This window comes from Anoplopoma fimbria, chromosome 1, assembly GCF_027596085.1.
Source record: "Anoplopoma fimbria isolate UVic2021 breed Golden Eagle Sablefish chromosome 1, Afim_UVic_2022, whole genome shotgun sequence".
NCBI lineage: Eukaryota > Metazoa > Chordata > Actinopteri > Perciformes > Anoplopomatidae > Anoplopoma > Anoplopoma fimbria.
In genome coordinates this window covers 7,126,811-7,145,724 of record NC_072449.1, presented here as the reverse complement: position 1 = coordinate 7,145,724, position 18,914 = coordinate 7,126,811, and the positions used below count along the sequence as shown (strand labels likewise).

The 18,914-nt window shown below is 40.5% G+C and overlaps 2 protein-coding genes across 3 annotated transcripts; both read right to left on the bottom strand.

Annotated features, from left to right (window-relative positions):
• Window positions 1-41: 41 nt before the first annotated feature.
• On the bottom strand, window positions 42-11,442 carry fam118b (family with sequence similarity 118 member B). 2 transcript variants are annotated; one of them, XM_054616388.1, is made up of 8 exons: window positions 10,475-11,442; window positions 10,013-10,102; window positions 9,578-9,872; window positions 3,942-4,169; window positions 2,995-3,123; window positions 2,541-2,838; window positions 1,125-1,190; window positions 42-821 (listed from the first exon to the last, which is right to left on the bottom strand). In XM_054616388.1, exons 2-8 carry the CDS (start codon window positions 10,093-10,095, stop codon window positions 808-810), a joined length of 1,113 nt encoding a protein of 370 aa, XP_054472363.1. In that variant the 5' UTR covers window positions 10,096-10,102; window positions 10,475-11,442; the 3' UTR covers window positions 42-807. The 2 variants fall into 2 exon arrangements, with proteins under 2 accessions (XP_054472363.1, XP_054472449.1); XM_054616474.1 differs by having other exon boundaries at window positions 9,578-9,830; window positions 10,475-11,441.
• Window positions 11,443-12,287: 845 nt separating this feature from the next.
• Window positions 12,288-18,560, bottom strand: ilvbl (ilvB (bacterial acetolactate synthase)-like). Its single transcript, XM_054598685.1, has 14 exons — window positions 18,174-18,560; window positions 17,457-17,658; window positions 17,187-17,314; window positions 16,854-17,104; window positions 16,428-16,527; window positions 16,215-16,312; window positions 15,895-16,031; window positions 15,370-15,504; window positions 14,956-15,070; window positions 14,599-14,768; window positions 14,199-14,269; window positions 14,047-14,118; window positions 13,694-13,799; window positions 12,288-13,565 (listed from the first exon to the last, which is right to left on the bottom strand). The coding sequence occupies exons 1-14, from the start codon at window positions 18,285-18,287 to the stop codon at window positions 13,387-13,389; spliced, it is 1,878 nt and encodes a 625-aa protein (XP_054454660.1). The 5' UTR covers window positions 18,288-18,560; the 3' UTR covers window positions 12,288-13,386.
• Window positions 18,561-18,914: the final 354 nt, after the last annotated feature.

Genomic DNA, 18,914 nt, shown 5'->3' with positions numbered 1-18,914 from the left:
GTAAAATAATCATTAGACATGCAAACACGACAGGAGAAATCTGGGATACCAAAATCTTTATTTTGAAAATAGTACTTAAATATAAATACTATGTCAGAAAACGCATGCAAGTATTAAAAATACAAAAAAAAAGGCTTACAAAGAACATTTTCAGCACAGGAGTGGCAAAGTGATTGCTACTGGCTGGGAGCATGTTTGCTATGAAAATATAATCATCTGAACATTTGAGGACAGCGTCATAATGTATTTTGCAAACCATGTAACCATCCATCCCAATTCCCTGTCCAGTAGTGTGCAAATCAAGTTTTACTGGTTTCAGGGCCAATACATGACAGATACACTCCCTATACATAACACAGGATTGCTTTCAGTTAAGAGCTTGTGATGTGCGTTACAGCTTCTCTTACAAGGCGGGTAGGTCAAGGTGATGCAGTTTGTTTAGTTGCATTTTTGTAATGCAAATCCAAACAACGAATCAATGCAGCACAGTCAGTGGACTCGGATCTATAATTTTTTTTCGTCGAGCCAAAGTGAGAACTTTCTTATCAATCATCTGCATATTTAAATCTTTCACTGTAGCTTCCCAAATGTTGAGAAACATTTAAATACAGACTGTTACTTTCAATTTCTCCTTTCCCTTTTACACCAATACTAATAAAAAGGAAAATCCCAGACACCTGCGGAACACTGAAACGGCTTTTAGGTCTCCCATGGTCCATAGTTTTCCTTGATTCCTAAATCCATTGATTGAAATCAGACTCGAGTACTACTCAAAGTAGATTGAAACTGATCCCGACTGTGTGCCTGTCAAGAATGATGGTCTGGGGCAAAAAGAGAAGGAAGGGACTTAAATGTAAAGTTGAGAAACAAAGAGCGTCAACAGCAATCTTGCCGCTGACTGCCATGCATGCAATACTGCAAAGTCAGTTGTATCTTTGTGTAAAGGAATACCAGCAGGTCTTTTGATACTGAAAATCCAGAACAGGCTTGAATTTTCTATCTACCAGCATGCAGTAAGAAAACAAGCGCGTTCGACAGTGCTTTTATTGTATTATTCTTGAAAAAAAAAATGTCTCTTGCAAGTGGCCACTGCCTGAAGTCAAAGAGAAGCATTCAGTCCTAACCTTGAAGGAGGCTTTTCTGTGTGTTAAAGCCGTTTTGCTGTTCTTCCTCAGTTTGTGAAGGAGATCCTGTAGATTAAAAAAAAAAAAAAGACAATTATAAAATGCAGGCAAATCCCTTTCGAGCTAGCAAGTTAAGCAGATCTTTTTAACTGAAATGCAATAAATCCTATTTTTTCTTTTCTGAGAGATGCTGACAGAAAACTTATGTAAGTTATGCAGGTTAGACTCTGCTTTCAGGCTAGTTTTAAGGCTTTAACCCAGGTTTAATTCATATTATAACATATCCACCAGACCTGTTTTTTTTTTACATATACACTAAATTTTCAGATACAATTTTGATAATTTAACAAACCTAGAGTACTTCATGAACACAGTCAATTCCACAAGAAAAGTTATATTCTTTATCTTAAGTGGTGGTACCATAGTAGTAGTAGTAGTAGTAGTAGTAGTAAGTATCATTAAACTATCTCTTGACTGTAGTATAACACACCCTGTTTGACCGCAGAAGCAGCAAAGCACTGAGTACCCCAGTGTGACATTTTTAAAGGGGTACACCAGCGATTTAGTATTGCACTGTCATTAAGTTGGGGGACTCGCAGGGGGCTGGTTAAAGCAAGAATAGTCAAAATCAAAGCAGCAGAGGCCCCAAAAACTGGACTTAATTCTTAGTATAGGTTGTAAATGCCCAGTTCTATCAGACCGCACATCTCTAGTTCGAAAGCAGGCTTTGCTATTGAAAATATACCGTCAAGCTCAAATTGAGATAAAATAAATCTTGATGAAGCCCTATTTTTACGGGCACACTATAAGTTTATAGACTTTTTGTCCCAGAGGAATATTTGTTTTCACAGCCAGTACAAAGAAACATGCAGACAGATATACACGTGGCAACAAACAAAAAGTCCTGAGTAAACAAAGTCTTAATCTATGCGCTCAGTCATCCAAGTGAGCAACAGTGTCAACGAGGCAGATTGTTAAGGGCAGCTGTTGTAGAAGGAACAAAGCTCTTCTCCATTTAAGTGTTCTGTAAACCCGACCAGATGGAGGCAAAGTGACGTGTTGGCGTAGCGGGTGATCACTGTCCTTTGACATTGGGGGAGCTAGGCGTGTGATGGCGCTGATGTTCATATCTGATAGACTGGGTGTGGAAAGGCAGATGATTCGGGAGTGCAGTGCGTGCGATGCTGGTGAATTTGATTTTGTTGGAGATGGTTTACATGGTGGAGAAGCTTGGGGGAACAGTACAGCAGGATGGGTTAAATAATGCTCTTTAAAGCAACAACAGGAGGTGTGGGGTAAGAGACACACGCTCTGAGTTCACAGAGGTTATGAAATGTCCCGTAAACTGAAGTTCAACCTTAAAACATGTCCTCTCCTACAAACAGGCACACAAACGACAACTTCAATCCTCCTTACCCCAACCGTTGGTCGACACATCGCGGTTGCAGATCTCATTGGCCAGCCTCTCGAAGTACTCGGGCAGGTCGGCGTACTCGTCTCCATAGGAGATGACCTTGATGCCCTTGTCCAGCATGTTGTCACGCAGCTTCTTGAACTCACCCACGTCCTCCCGCCGCACGAGCATGAAGTGTTCCAGGTCCGACTTGTGTTTGACCGCCTCCAAGAAAAGCGCCTGGAAGGTTGTGTCGTCTACCGTGCGTCCGCAGCCGAGAAACACAAAGGACTTGGTCTCGTACAGCTTCTGGATCTCACGCTGTTGGAACCAGAGGTAATGTATGTTATTACACTGCCATTTCAAATTCAATAACGTGCAGGGACAGGTGCTAATTTCATAATTTATACTAAAAGGCGTTTAGAAGACACTCTTTTATCAGAAACAGAACCACGAGTGAACATTTTCAGGGCTCACCATGACTTCAGTGTTCCTCAGTACATTCTGGTAGCCTGCAGGGTGCAGTACAATACCACTTGGGTTGGTGTAAACACCATGGATATGCAGAACACTTAACCTCCGTTTCTCCTGAGCCCACTCCAACACCTAGACACACACACACACACACACACACACACACACACACACACACATCAGCACACAGTTAACAGTTCATTGCACTCAATCCTGTTCTGGCTGGGCCGGGAGGTAAATCACTGAACAGCAGTTAGAGGATATTAGCCCTGATGGAGTCGAGGCATAAATACCAGGACTGAGAGGCAAAGCAACAGGTCTCCCAGAAAACTCTGAGTACTTCTTGCAAATGTATGTTCTGTTTAACAAATAATCAACCTTGCTTTAAAATAAACTGGGACATAAGCTGCATGATTCAATAATTGACATATTGCAGAGAAACTGGAAGGAAGTGAAACAAACCTTTATGCTGGGAAAACAAACACTTCTTCTTGAGAGCCCAGTCTTAAATCTAAAGCAAATATTGTCCAATCCATAAAATTTGACTGCAGCCGAGCAATGGTTAGAACTTTAACCTTCCTCCGCCGGTCACAGACAATGGGCTCTTTCAGGTCAAAGCATTAATCCACTTTTTCTCCAAAACTGGTCAAGGAGGAAATTTACTTACAGGCAATGTCGGTAAAATTTAACTTGAGTGTTCGTTCACCCATTTGCTTAGAGGAAAACATACTATTTAGTCTGATTTACCTTTGAATTTGCCCTCCAGACTAGTGTGTTTGTCAATGATATGTGAAATGTAACTTGAGTTTTAAATCTCCTACAATCCGAGCCTGTCCCGACATAAAGAACTTGCTTCAGTGACCTTTGCACTCGTCTGAAAAAAGGCTGACTGGATGTATTGTGGCAGGACAGATCAATCAATGCCATAAGATAATCCAAGCACTGTTTACCTTCTTCTCGTCTGTCAGGTCCAAAGACTCCAGCTTGGTGCCCTGGTGAGCTGCATAGATCTCCAACAGGTTGTCAAAGTTAGTAGTGAGAACCAGGGCGCCGCTCTCCATCAGCTGCAGCACCGATCGGAGCAGATGTTTCCCTGCATGCTCCATCTTACACTCCAAATCGTCAAACACCTCATATAGACAGTCCTTGAAGAACGTGGATCGCACGTTGCCTGTCCTCTGTTTAAAAAAAGAAAAAAAAGTCTTGAGTTTTACAGTACTTATTGACTTAAAACGTACATTGGCAACATACAGTACATTACATTACAGTCATTTAGCAGGCGCTTTTATCCAAAGCGACTTACAGTCAGTAGTATATATTACATATCATTCACCCATTCACACACTGATGACAGGCTACCATGCAAGGTGCCACCATCAGACTAACTAACATTCATGCAACATCCAGTCCACACCGATGGCAAGCCTTCAGGAGCAACTTGGGGTTAAGTGTCTTGCCCAAGGACACATCGACTGCCGAGGCTGGGTATCGAACCACCGACCCTCTGATTGGAAAACTACCTTGCTCTCCACTACGCCACAGCCGCCCACAGTACACAATGCACTCAAGACAGAAAGCCAAATGTACTGTGTCTTCCTACTTAGACTTGAGGATCGATCGTCAGCAAAGCACTTTTAAACATTACTGAATGCATTATGATAACGTCTGAAAAGGGAAGTGCAGCAGCTGCACTGTGATCTAGTACGCCAACAGGAAGTAAAACGCACACAATGAAAAATGTATGAGCAATGATCCCGAGGTTAAAAGGTAACACACCTATTATTCTAAAGTACCCGCAGTTAAGTATTTCACTGTCTCTGGAATGTAAGACGGCTCCTCTACCTCGCCTTCTCACCACAGAATGTGCTGACTGTCCTCAAACCTGCTTTTGATTTGTGAAGTCTTAACACAAGAATGGACCAAATGCAGCACAACAGAATCTGCACTCTCCCAAGTTTTAAATCTAGATAAGAATTTGCAACCTTTCCAACCTTAAAATGCTTTGTTTACTAGCTGAAAACTGATTCATAAAAGAACCTATGGCAGAAACAATTAAGAGAGATTAAAGTCTAAATGTGAGGTACAATTTTGTTTGTTCCTCATTTGATCAAATATTCACTCTATAGTATATTTTAAGTGCGAGTGGCTTCACAAGGAAATGAAACCAGTTTGGAGCTGGCATGTTTCACTTGTTTGAACATGAGAAGAATTAGCTTAAGGGGATTATTTTCATTGTAAAATTTCATGTTGGCCATTGTTGAATTACTTCAACCATGATATCAAGTACACTTCCACAAACTCACAACAAGCTGCCTTTTCAAAAGGATTCAACTCTTGAGAACACAGTTTTACTTGTCATACCTCGTGACCTGACCGTGTGTGTCTTCAAATAAATGTGACCATTAGAGCCCAGTTTGAGCAAGGGCTGAAAGATAATGTTTTTTGGTCTAAGATTAGAAGCAACACAGAAACACAGAATATTTGCCACCATAAATACTGGAGAAAAATGACACACAAATGAATTGTGTTAATATTATGACAGTATAGTATGCATAGTTAAACAGTCCAATAAGCCCTCCTATTTCTAGATACATCGATGTAAAAGCACCGGTTTAAATTAGAATGAAATAATCCTTTGTTAGTCCCACAGTGGGGAAATCTACATTAGAACAGCAGCAAAGGATAATGCAGCAATAGGCATCAGTAAAAAAACAACACAAGTAAAGGGTTAAGATAGAATAAATAAGCAAGTTTGTAGTTTGTTACTATCCTTAATCAGGATTCACTAGCTTAGGCCCAGACTTGAGTACTACCTGACTCGTATAAAGTCAAGTATTTGAGGCGTTATCTATTTTGTTTCAAAAACCTTTCACAAAGAATCCCCCTTTGTGCTGCCTTCCTCAGAAATTCCAACTGGCCTCAACTTGAAGAGAGACTTGAGGGTTGTTTCAAGTTTTCAACATATCTACAGCAGGGCACCTTTGTTCTGTATCAAACGCTCCATCACTCTGGCTGATCGTGTCCACACATCATCTCACACACCACCTGAGTGCGTTCAGAGGTTACAGGTTGTGACTGCACAGGTCGCAAATCGTACTTTACCTGGCAGAGCCTGTTGTGTTAAAAAAAAAAGAAAAGGTAGACAGAGTAAGGCGGCTAAGAATAGCAAAGGGATGGGTAGAGATGCAGTGACCAGGCTGATCCTAGCACAGGGGAACTGCTCTGCTGACCTACAGAGATTACAGCTCTAATGGGCTAAACAGCGGGAGTCCTTTCCACAGGAAGAAGCTCATTATCCACATCTAGTGTCAGCAGCACCCATCCTGATCACCGTGTCCTTGGGCTGTCTCAGGATGTATGTAAAAACTGAATGAAGTGCAAGTAAACAGCTTAAATATATATATATTATTTATTTTTTCTTCTCCCAAAAATATATTGTATTCAGTGCATGCTAGCTCTGGACTGCCCTACTGTAGACACGCATACAGCTGGCACACAATACAAACGTAGGTGTTATGGCAGTAACAGATGCTGACTTTTCCCAGGTCTGTTGCTACTAGAACAGTCTTATGTTTTAGTGATACAAACACCAGTGTGCTTTATCTTTTTCAACAAACAGTTATGGTTAATGTCATGAATTGACAATTGACTTGGGAGAAATTAACCACAACGCTCTCCTTTTGCAGAAAGGTATGTAGACTTGGCGGTCAAAGATGCGTATTGGCGAATTTGGTGCAATTTGGACACGCAACACGTTCAATGTTAATAAACTCTGCATGATAGAGCGAGCAGCGCTCTTTTCAGCAGCTGGGGCAGGTTTTTGGGGGGCTTGATCCTGCCGCTGATTGACTGCACTTGACCTTTCCTGCCGGGGATGCCGGATGTAGCGCCCTAACGCCAAACTCACGAGGACGCTCGATGAAGTTACAACCGAACTTTTCTTAACTTCTCTGGAGTCAACAAGCACGTGCGGATAGCCTACAGCAACAGCACCGCTCTGCCACCGCAACTTAAATTATGTGAGTTTTTGCATTTACAAACTTATTACACTATAACTTTGCCACCGAAGACGTTACTCCACTAGGCCGGGACCGGCCGCCCATTGGCTAGCTAATGGCTTTGAGTAAGAATAGTACCACGAATCATTAATTTTCATATATAAACATAAGAAATATATGGCTGTTTGGGGCCCTTTTAGTTGGGGGCCCCAGGCAGTTGCCTACCTTGGCTAATAGTATCACCATCTTGCCCTGGTGTTTGTTACACTGAACTAGACTGATTCACCAGTATGTCTGACTGTGAGTCGCTGTTACTTGGGCATGTGACTCCACTATGTCATGGCAGGTGTATTGCTGGGGGCCGAAGGAAGCGCCGTGTTGAGTGTCAAGTTGTTTGTGTGAGCCGTTCTCCAGAAAGGCTCGTACAAACATACTGATACTGCAGAAAACACTGTTTATATTTCTCTCCTGAATTGGGAACATGAACTAGTCAGCAAAGTTGTTATTAGCCCTATTTTTTTTTTCTTTGCCAAGGTCAAGCGTGTGAGAGGATTTGCAGCAAAACATTCACTTTTTTTTTTTTTTTTTTTTACTTCAGATTACCCTCATTACCTGAAACGGCATGCCTGCAAACCTCCGTAATCCATCTGATACACAATTCCATGAAAAGTAGGTTAAACTCCCACAGCTTTTACTGGAAATAACTGGACTGAAGGCAGGTCTCTCACACACTCATATGATTCAGTTTTCTGGATTCGCTTTGAACTCATGACCTCTACTGTAATTTACTGTATGCTTGCTGTTTAGGTGGTGCTTTAATGATCTGAATGGAAAATCTGGGCAAGGGGGCCGAGTGGTTCACATTATTCAATGCTTGTTTTTTCCCCTCGCCATGCTAGAGCCTGCTAGTGCCTGTAGCCAACAGCAGTGAGCTGGTGTCTGCACGACTGTGGATTGAAATAAACACGATGGATAAAGCCATAAAAGCTCTGCTTGCTTGTTCCCTTTGTGACAACAGACTGAGGGGAGAAACAAAGCGTTTTATCAATGTCAAAGGTGCGATGAGACATGACTAACACAGGAGGCAAACTGTATTAAGGCTCCCATCTGCCAGCCGAGCTCCAGACCAGACCAGACCAGAGTAATTAAGAAATCCAAAAAAATATCTTTATCCTCTGCATTGTGTGGGGTCAATTCATTAGTAACCATCTAATTGGTTTAGAGCTGCGAGGTTCTGTAAAAAAAAAGTACAATCATTTTTTAATCACTCAAGATTTCTGATTTTCTCTGACTTATTAGGGAGTTGGGTTTTAAAAAAAGCTTTTCAGGGATGGTGATACCCTGTGTTAAGATCTGCTTGTGTTTGTGTGGCCAGGTGGCAGGAATGTTCTGGTAGTTTTGGTGGGCTTGATGGGGCGATCACATCATTTGGTGGCATCGAGCTGTGATGTTGCCCTCTGGTGCTGCAACCTATGACTAGGCATCGTCCTTGTTGCCGTCTGAAGAACACTACATTCACTTTGATTTTGATTGCCCAAAGCTTTCTTTTCAACTGTGTTAGTCTCTCTCTCTCTCACACACACACAAGATAGATTTATTTTAGTTTCTCTCCTCTCTGCAGTCACATGATGTAACACATGTTGTGTCTGCTGCTGAGGCAACTTAAGAGTAAGATATGAAAATGAGATTCCTTAGAGGTATGAATTGAAATTGCTACTTAATATTATCAATCATACAGCCCTTTTCACAAGAGCAAATTTATGGGATGCTACAAACTGGGTGGTTTAGTGTATTTTTATAAACCAGATGTCTTATATATGATTCCCAGCTTGTTTTATTTTCATTTCTTTTTGAGAAATTCACAATTATCATCTGAATTTGTCTGCACAAGTTATAACTGACACCAAGAACTGGACAGGAACAGAGTGAACACCAGACTTAACAATGGGAACATTTAAACGTTAGCACTGCTCCACTAAACACCGGTTGGGGAAGTTCTTTGTAAGGTAGACTTCTGCTTGTTGATGAAACCGAAGAACCAGCCAAACTGCCTTATCATTTTAGCTTTGTGCATTACTTCCTATTACGCAGCAGCAAATGTTTAACCTGTAAGAACGTTCAGTGCATAGAAAACCAGTTCAATGCAGGTGTGGATGCCGTATATCTGCTGTAAATACGCTGTAAACATGCTGTAAACCTTAAGGAAGACAAGGGAGGGGTTAATAAGGTAGACACTAATGTGGTTCAGCTTGTGTGTCTTCATTAGTTGTTGTTTTTGAACAACAAAGAATGAGAAACAGTAAACAGGCCTGCTCCTTGCATGTGTGATCGATTTTACAGCAACTGATTAAAACCTTAGTATTGACTTAAATACATTTTCAACAAAAAGTCTCAGAAACAAGCCCTGTAGTAGAAGCTTTAGGTGGTTTTAATGAGATAAGGCTCAGAGGTTTTTTATCTCAATCCATGGAGGTTAAGACAAAATGTCCCTGGCTGAGGAGAGGACAGTGGGCTGACGTGTGTTCGTACATGTGCGACAGGGTTGTGTGGAGAGGAAAGGCAAGGAAAAAAGGCTCAGGCAGACTTACCGGGGAAAGTTTCTGAATGAGGTCATGGGCCACATGAACCAAATTCTTATCTTCCTGCATGTGCTTCTGGAAACGCCGACTTTCCTCCTCCTCTAGCAGGTCAAAGTCATTGGCTGCATCGAGCAAGGCTTGGATGAGGCCCTTCCAGGAGCGGAGCGCGGGGACTTGAGGGGCCACTGCAGAGCTCACCCCCGTGCCAATCACCAGGACCAGCTCGGGGGCTCGCTTTGTCTTCAGGCTGGGTAGAAGTTTCCTTTGGGGGCAAGAAGAGAAGAAAAATGGTGCGTCCCAAATCCTTCCACAAAGCATCAAACAAACCATTTGCAGGCAGAATAACAAGCTTAGTGAAACTTAATGGCAAGATTGTAATCAGCCCAGTAGTCAAAACTGATGCATGAGTCATGGGGATGAGTGTGCAGCTGTCTGAGCTCTTACCTGGGCTTCTTTGCATTTGTGTCTGCATCCTGAGAATCAGCTGCAGGTCGCTTCTCAGTCTTCACCGCAACAATGGAGGCCATTCAGGTCCTGTAACAGAAACACCATTGATCATATGATAATTACATACAGTAATTATGTCACATTAAGTGTAGCGTTTATCTTATTTTTATTGGTCACATTTCATATTGTGAAACTGTGGATCCCACTTGTTCTACATCATTATTTTTTTTTTTTTTTTTTTGTTGCAAACAGGAAATCATTCATAAAATAAAAGTCTTCCTGGAAACACAAGATGACACGTGTTATTATCCATTTAAACATGACTTTGTTCCTGGAAACTGCGACAGAGTAGCTGGTGTTTCCTTAATGGTAACACCAACTTTTTTTTTTTTTTTTTCTTAACATTGCACACAATAAATAATACCTAGACTTGGTTTATTAACTTTTAACATTACTTACCTTGGTATAAGTAAAGCTTAGTTAAGTTAGAAATCCTTGTGATTAGAACAAAGTCTGCAAAAAGTTGAGTCGTGGATCTCCGAGGTTGTCAAGAGCCCGAAACTGCCTCCTTTTCACTTATCATTCTGAATATAGAGTAACTAATATATGTTAATTAAAATTAATTAAAATATGTCTGGTAAGTTCCGCCTGGTCCCGTCCCTGGCTGCTCACAGTGGCCGTCTATGTTTAAGTTTTTGCGGATCTGTTGAAGCTACCGCCGCCTGTGGTTTGATGATGCCTTCAGGGGCCGTGCGGATAACTCTGTGCTCCCCGCTTGTGGAAGATGTCATGGTGCATTGCAACAACAAAAAAATTGGTTTAAAGAAGAATATTATATGGTTTAGAAGTACTGTATTATTTATAATCACATATTCATGTACATGTTATATATTTTAGTTATGCACTGCATTACTGTTTTACTACAAAACACAAAAAAACACTTATACAATTTTAAAGCTAGGAAGTGGAGATTAACGAAGCGTACTTGAAAGCAGCAAAGCCAGACCCGTTCTGAATGTGTGACGTAGAGCAAGAAGCTGGAAGCCAGATGGCAGTCAACAACCTACAGTACAACACACTGTATATACACTGTTGTTTACATCAAACACTGTTGCTTACTCTATCTATTTAGTGTTAAAGTGTGCAGACTGCAGCCGTTTGGATGCAACAATTATTTATTATCTAATATACAGAAGCATCATTTAGAAATATGTGGAATTAATGTAGGGCCTATTCAGGAATCAACCAATCTGTCCAAAAAAGTATAAAAAAGAAATAGATTATTCAGCAAGGTATACTTTGTGCTTTTGTTTACTCCCATGTTTAAAAGCAAGCACTTTTTTTTAAAATTTTAAACAATACAATATTTGGATTTTGAAATACTAAAAACACTGTTGTAGTAAAGCTGGCACTTACCGGTACACCTATTAGCAGACATCTTCCCAGATGGCTTGTTTTCCCCTGATAAATACTTGTTTTTGTCACTTTCCCATAAGGTATGCCAAATAGTAACACGTCAGTTTAGACTTCTTCAGGAAAACTATTACTAGCCTGCCATCTCCTGTTTCAAATGATAACTGCATGTTAAGTATTTAGGGCAAAAGTCATAGCACCTCAATAAAAATCTAAGTATTTACTATTTAAATCCTTTAGTGTTTTCCTGGTGTAAATCTGGTTGCATGTTTTTTTTCAAATGACATACATATATGGTAATGCTCTTGTGCAAAGATTATAACGGATGTGGAGATGGTACCAGAATATCCAACATATGATGACAATGTGAACCACTCTGCTAGTGCTTAAGATGCTGTTTCCCTGAATTTAACAAATACTGACGTCACAAATTAAATACTGTAATTAAATATTAATAGGTAATTAGTACATGAAATATTTACCCTAGGGTAAACATTGGTAACATTGGTACATGTGCAGGTGACCTAATACACTCAGTATGCTTTGCAGTGTTTTCAAAAGTACAGGGCATGTGTCTTATTAGAGATGCCATAAAGTAGAAGTCCTACTTCATTGCTATGTACATAGAGCATATGACATTAATAGAGGGTCCAAACTTTATTAAATATACACCAGAGCTCTATGTTTCAGCACTTTTCTAGACTCAGTTCAAGTTACAAAACTAATTTGCAATATAAAATGGAGCTATAATGTTCATAATCTGTGGTGTGAAGGTGTAATTTTCTTAAAGCTAAACACGGATGACTACTACGTGACAAAAGTATTTCAAAGCCCACTCATTACTCACTTTTTTTTTTTTTCCAATTTATTTGAGAATTAACGCAAATCAACATTGTAGGATTAAAAGTTTGACATAACCCCCTTCAAAGTACCAAATAAAACAGCAATATATATATATTGGAGTGAGATGATTCACACATGTTCACCTGGTGAGTAAATAAGTTATAATTATAGTGCATACATATTGATTATAGGCATATTTGAAATAATAACCCACATCAATGCAAGTTGGTATTAAAAATTCAAATACATATCTGAATCAGCAGACACATTTTCAATCTAAACATATCAATGCATTCAAAGATACAATCAAACATTAAAGGCATACCATTTGTCAATCTTCAACATTCAAAAAAATATTTTCCATTTAACATTTTTAATCAAATCATCAAGGAATATAGAATATTACAGCTGTAAGGTTTCATGACTAATAAAAAGACTCCATGTTCATTTGATAACAGGAGAAAAGGCATACTGGTTGCATTTGATAACTGAAACCAATTCTCATTTTCAGTTACTGGCTTATTTGCAAAACAGTTATAGGCTGTGTTAAAGGTCAAAAGTCAAACCCCGAACTCCTGAAGAGGTACAATCCCTTTTAAAAAAGCAAAATTCTTACTTTTCACTCTTTCCCTTCATTAAGATGCAGCAATTCTATTGAATAGCACTACATGAACCTGGAAGTTGCATGATGCACAACTAGTCTGGCAGATCTGGAGCTGTAGTATTTCAGTAGAACTTGAGAGTAAATAACAGAACCTGCAGGTTTATTAACAGTCACCCTTTGATATTGAAATATCCGGGTCATGACTCCGGTGTCTTGCTAGATTGATTTTTTTTACTAGTATCAAGAGGGAAGAAAGTGATATTGCAACTGATGGTTTGTTCACTCTTAAAGGAGATCAGCAAACTGTAAAGTAATTTCCTCTTACCAAGGGGAAATATGGCTTTAAGGGCACAAAGGATTAGCATAGGTCAGGGCAGGACAGGGCTCTACACAGTATCCTGCAGTATCTTCCTACTCCCTGAAACCCTACATAGAGCCTTATACCTAGTAAAGTCTATGAAGAGCCAAAGGTAGAACGAAGAAGAAGAAGTTTAAAGAAACAGCTGCTGCCTTATACAGAGATGGAGCCCTCTCTGAAGTTGGTCTTTCCTATCAGAACATTGAGAAGTGTAGCCTTGCCCTCCTGGGTTTCCCTCTGAGCTTTTCTGATGATGTCGCTTAGCCTGTCCTCGTCCTCGCGCCCTACGAGGTAGCCCTTACCACCGTAGCCGTCTGTCACTATGTGATAATCTGCAAAAAAGGAAAAGGAAATATGATTTGCCCGTTAGTGGCTACAGATTCACCATGTGGGATATGGCCTGTACATATTCCTACAAGCTATCAGAGCAGTCACATAACATCGTATGTAGGAAATGCACCTGTAAACGCGAGGCCACACGCCACGTTGCTGCCCAGTATGGGAACCTGCTCTCTGGCTATCTGACTCCAACATGCGTCATTTCCCACCACAGCAATAACTGGTGTCTGGGGGGGGGAAAAAAGAGCAAATGTGGATTAGCACAACAACATTTTTTTACTTTATTGACATCTACGTCCTTCTCTTGTTTCACCTGTTAAAGCGGGACAACTTACAAATATAATTTTTTTTAGTATACTAATAGCAGCATGTCTTTCATATATTCGCAATTTTCATTCTACTATTGCATATTTGTTACAAATAATAGAGTTGCTTACAGACAGATAATTTAAATATTGTTATTAGTGATTTTACCTTGTGTCTAGTGAATGTGTCAAACTCTGCAACACTGTATCCTAAGGAGCCGTCGCCGTACACTATCCACACCTGAAAAGCGCCGAAATTTAGAATTTCATTCATAAAGGGTGAACATCGTAAAATTACAAATGCCTGAATCAATACAATACCTCAGATTCAGGCCGGCACAGCTTTGCCCCCAAGGCAAATCCTCCTCCAACTCCCAAGGTCCCAAACGCTCCTGTAAGGACAAGAAACAGTTAAGTCACGTCACTATGCCGTCTAAGAAAGCATGATTAAACTCAGGATACATTGCTGTGATACAGACAAAACATCGATTGTGATTATTAGCTTACTCTTGTGATTTTTAACTTCATAAATTAACTTCACTTGACAGCAGTATTTTCTTCTGTACACTTCTGTAAACCTTTCTGTGCGCCGAAAAATCAACTGAAGTCAACAACTCAAATTGCAATCCCTCTTCTCTCTCATTTAAATACCCAAATATGCATTGCTTTAATCCCAACAGTTCTTCATTTACAATTTGTTGTTTGGTCAAAGAGATCTGACCTGGATCCAGCCAACGCATGGGCCCTCTTGGTCTCATTATGTAAGCAGCACTTCCAACAAAATCCCCCCCATCAGCCACAATGATGCTGTCCTCTGCCATCAGCTCATCCACACAGTGGAGGACTTTCAAGGGATTCAAGTGGTGATCGGTCTTCTCATCAGCTTTGGCCCTGAAATAAAAATATTTTGTAGTTACAGAGTTTTAGTTGCATTAACATTGCAATAACGCAGTGTGTTTGGAATTGTGTTTGCTTTCTCATTATTTAAGATCAAATCAGGGCCTTTTTTGGTCATAGAGAACACAAGTTTAACGGATGGTTTTACAATGTATGCTGACACATCATCCCCTCTGCTTACCTGTTTACACTTTCTTTGGTGACATCTCCTGCTTTGAGCTGCTGAGGCCATTCCTCTGGACAGCGGTGGCCCTTCAGGCCTTTGGAAAGCCGTACTAAGAACGAACCAGCATCACCTAAAATAAAGCAAATATATATATTGTAGACTCTGCCCATTCAACTGATGTATTTGCCATATGGTCCAACCTTTGAGTATGAATCATTATTCATTAGTAAAACGTTTATGTCAAATTCTGTAAATATACACATCATACATACTGTATTTTGATCACTGTGTAATCACAAATTATACAAAGTGTTCAGTGTAGAAATTGCAGACAGTAACGAAAAAGTTTGTCTTTTTTAATGACATATTCTTCACTAATCTCCAGAGATCTTAAATGTTTCGTGATCACTCATCGTGACGGCAACATACCCTGAATTGCCATTGTTGGTTTCCAGAACATGTCTGAGTTTTTCAGCAGCTGCGTCTTATCCCTGTTGATCGCGATGATCTTACTGCGTCTGTTAAGAACTCTGCCATAGCTCAGCCGGAAGTCACACACGGTGCCTGCAAACGCGAAACACAATGTTCATTTCAAGTACACCTCTCTAGGAATTCTGGAGAGCCTGAAGCTTAACTGTCTTCTAATGCAGTTAAACCACATGTTTGTATTTCAACAAATGTGCAGTAACTTCCAGAGTTCATTTAAGTTCATTTAAGTAAGGAACAGCTGTCACTCTGTGAAACTTTGAAGAATCAAAAATAATTTCTGAATGAATATATTATTATTAATATCCACAGTATTCAGTTAATAACACATATCCACTGCATAACTTGGTTAATTGATGCCCCCCCTTTTATCTTATGTCATGTTTGATTATTAAGTATTCTGTTGTCCAAAAGGTATATCATTTCTGTTAACATACAGGATTTAAACAGCAAAACTGTATGCCTGACCTGCTAAGAGCACCAAGTCGGCATCCTTCAGGGCATCTCGTCTGTTCTGTCTGATGTGGATTGGGCTGTCTCTACCCAGCATGCCACGGGACATTCCACCAAGGAAGCAGGGAATGCCCAGGTCCTCCAATGACTTCCTATAAAGCAGGGGAAAAAGTTAAATTTTAAATATTTTTAATTCTTATGTGAAAAAAGATTAAAAGCCACATAATTTGAGTATTTTCTTGTTTCAACGGTGAGCAACGAAATAGTAAACAGTGGCGGAAAAAACAAAAAGAGACAGAACAGAAAATCAGAGGGAGTGACATATTGTTCTTTACCTTATGTCATCGGCCGGGGTTGGGGGTAGAGTTGCTTGGCTACCCAGCAGAATTACAGGTTTCTTCGCTCGGCTCACCAGCTCTATGCACTTTTGTACCTGAATTGCATTGAAGGAAAAAAATTAAAATTAACAGATAATTTGAAACTCTGGCTTAGTCATTTTAATAATGACTATAATGTATTTCACAAGCCTTTACTATGAGTGGTCTTACCTGATCGTCTGTGGCTTGCGGGATGTCAACGGGAAGTGGAGACACATCTCTGGTCTCCCAGGCTCCAGCAAAGAGGTTCATGAGGTGGTTATTGAGGTACCTTACAAAAAAAATCAGACCATAATGTGTAATAATTGATATGCAATATTTAATTGTTACCTATGTTGACAGATGAGAGTGACATGAATCGTGGGAGACGGAAAGGCACAAAAGTTCCAGGTTGTATAAAAGATCCAGGTCAACCCACAGGCTTTTAATTTATGTTACCAAGGTTACAATTCTCATCTCAATAATTTAAAAAGTTGCTGATTGTAGTTATGCATACAGCACTCTTCAAACTTTTTTTTTCTATTCTCTATTATTTTTCAGTGCATTTTACCTACAAGAACTAGTAATGTGCAGTGAATAGGAGACATGCTAACATACCATGAAACAACTTTGCCCATCAGGCCTTTGGGAGGGTTCTTCACTCCAAACTCTTTGGACACAAGATGGTAGGGATAGAGCGTGTCGATGGGGAACTCTATGAAAACAGGACCAGGAGTCCCCGACTGGGCGATGGCCAGGGCTTTCCTGACAGTAGGCACGATCTCCCTGATGGTCCTGATGGAGGCACAGAACTTACACAGCGGCTTGAAGAGAGACATCTGGTCGATATCTTGCAGTGCTCCTCTGCCCTGTACCACAAACACGGTTGATGAAGACATTAGACACTGAGGTTGAGAAAGGAAGTCTAAGACGTTTAAAGGACCATCATACCTGGAGTAAGGTGCCAGCAGCTCCTCCCATGAGCAGCAAAGGAGATTCAGCCATCTGAGCATTCTTCACTGCGGTCACTGTGTTAGTAAGGCCCGGGCCAGCAGTCACTGCTGCTACACCAACAGTTCCTGGAAGGGAAACAATCAAGGTAGCTATAAACCTGCCCTCAAAACAACACACACTCATTACTGACTTATAAAGCGAAACTAGAAACTGAGACATTATGCAAAACCAAAGACTTTAATCAAACCTTGTAACATAAATATGCACCTGAGAGCCTCGCCACAGCATCGGCAGCGAAGACGGCAGTGGCTTCATGTCTAGTGTCCACAATGCGGATGCCCACCTTCTCACAAGCCACCAGGATGGGTGAGATGTGACCGCCGACAAGTGTGAAAAGGTACTTGACACCGTGGGCGCGGAGCACCTCTGCCACACTCTCACCGCCATGTCGTGGGCTCTTCGTCTCAGTCTGAAGTGAATCCAGAGGAACAAATAAAAGTTAAGTCAGGGAAGAGAAGAGAATAATCAAACATTTGTCCTACTGTTACTTCACTGATTTTAACAAATAAACAATAAAGTAACCTAGAAGAAAAAAAAGCTCTGTCAGGGATTAAGAAGAAGAAATCTTTCAGTGTGAGATAACCCCTCAGAAGGTCACCTGTCATTTATCTCTCCACCAGTCTTTCACAACAACCGCATATTGTTCTGGCTCGCAGAGGTTAAGTACCATTGGTCTTTGTGCAATCCCACTAACAATCAGGGTGTTGTGAAAGCCTTTGAGCCAGAAAACCACAAGGCTGGTCAAAGTTTACCTGAATAGAGGCCATCTTACCTTTCACCTGTGACAGCTGGCACACACAGAATACAGGTGATCTTCTAAGCCAGATTGTGCAGGTGTTGTTTGCTATGACTGATCTGTGCAATGATGTTTTAAAAAGCTACAATACATGTGGAGAAAAATGAAATTGAATTGTGACAGCTTACCTTGTGAAACAACTGGTACAGTAAGCCAAGTTTGTAGGCTGAAAACACAAGCACACCCACAGCAACAGCCACAGAGCATCCAAGCACGGTGCCAATGGCTCCAAAAGACTCCATGTCAGGATGCAGAAGCACACTAGACTTAATGTATTAATCTAAACCTACTCTTAAGTGGTCCAGTTCTGCAGGTCAGCTGGGCTAGGCTAAGGCACAGTGGAGCTGCTGTTACAACCTCTTTAATCCCATTTCGAAAGCATTATATTTTATCAGTGCATTCAGTGTAAAATGAGCATATATTAAAGTATTAATAAAACACTGTTAAGAGAAGGCGTTCGGCTCTTCTGCAGCCCTGAAATGACCCGAGTGCTCTTCCTGCACAAACCCAGGAACAACAGCGGAGACATTTACAGAGCACACATTTAGAACTTCCGGCTATTATTTTCAGAATAAACTCAAAGGAGCTAAAGTGCCCGTGTTACAGAAGCATAATGCATTCACTTGAGGAAATATATTTGGCCTGTTTTTTTCTAAATTGATGAGATACTAATTATGGTAATTCTGAGAGAAGTTTTCATAGGAAAAAATCGCAGTTGTTTTGAAGTAATTCATGTTATTCCTTTTATTGTGAAGGAAAGGATAATTCTGTTTCCGGTTACTGGGCTATAATTGTGAAGTTGGTATGGATAGGGATAGGTGTCTTTTTGTATGGAGCAAGATGAGGGACAAATTTAAGACTACCTTTAC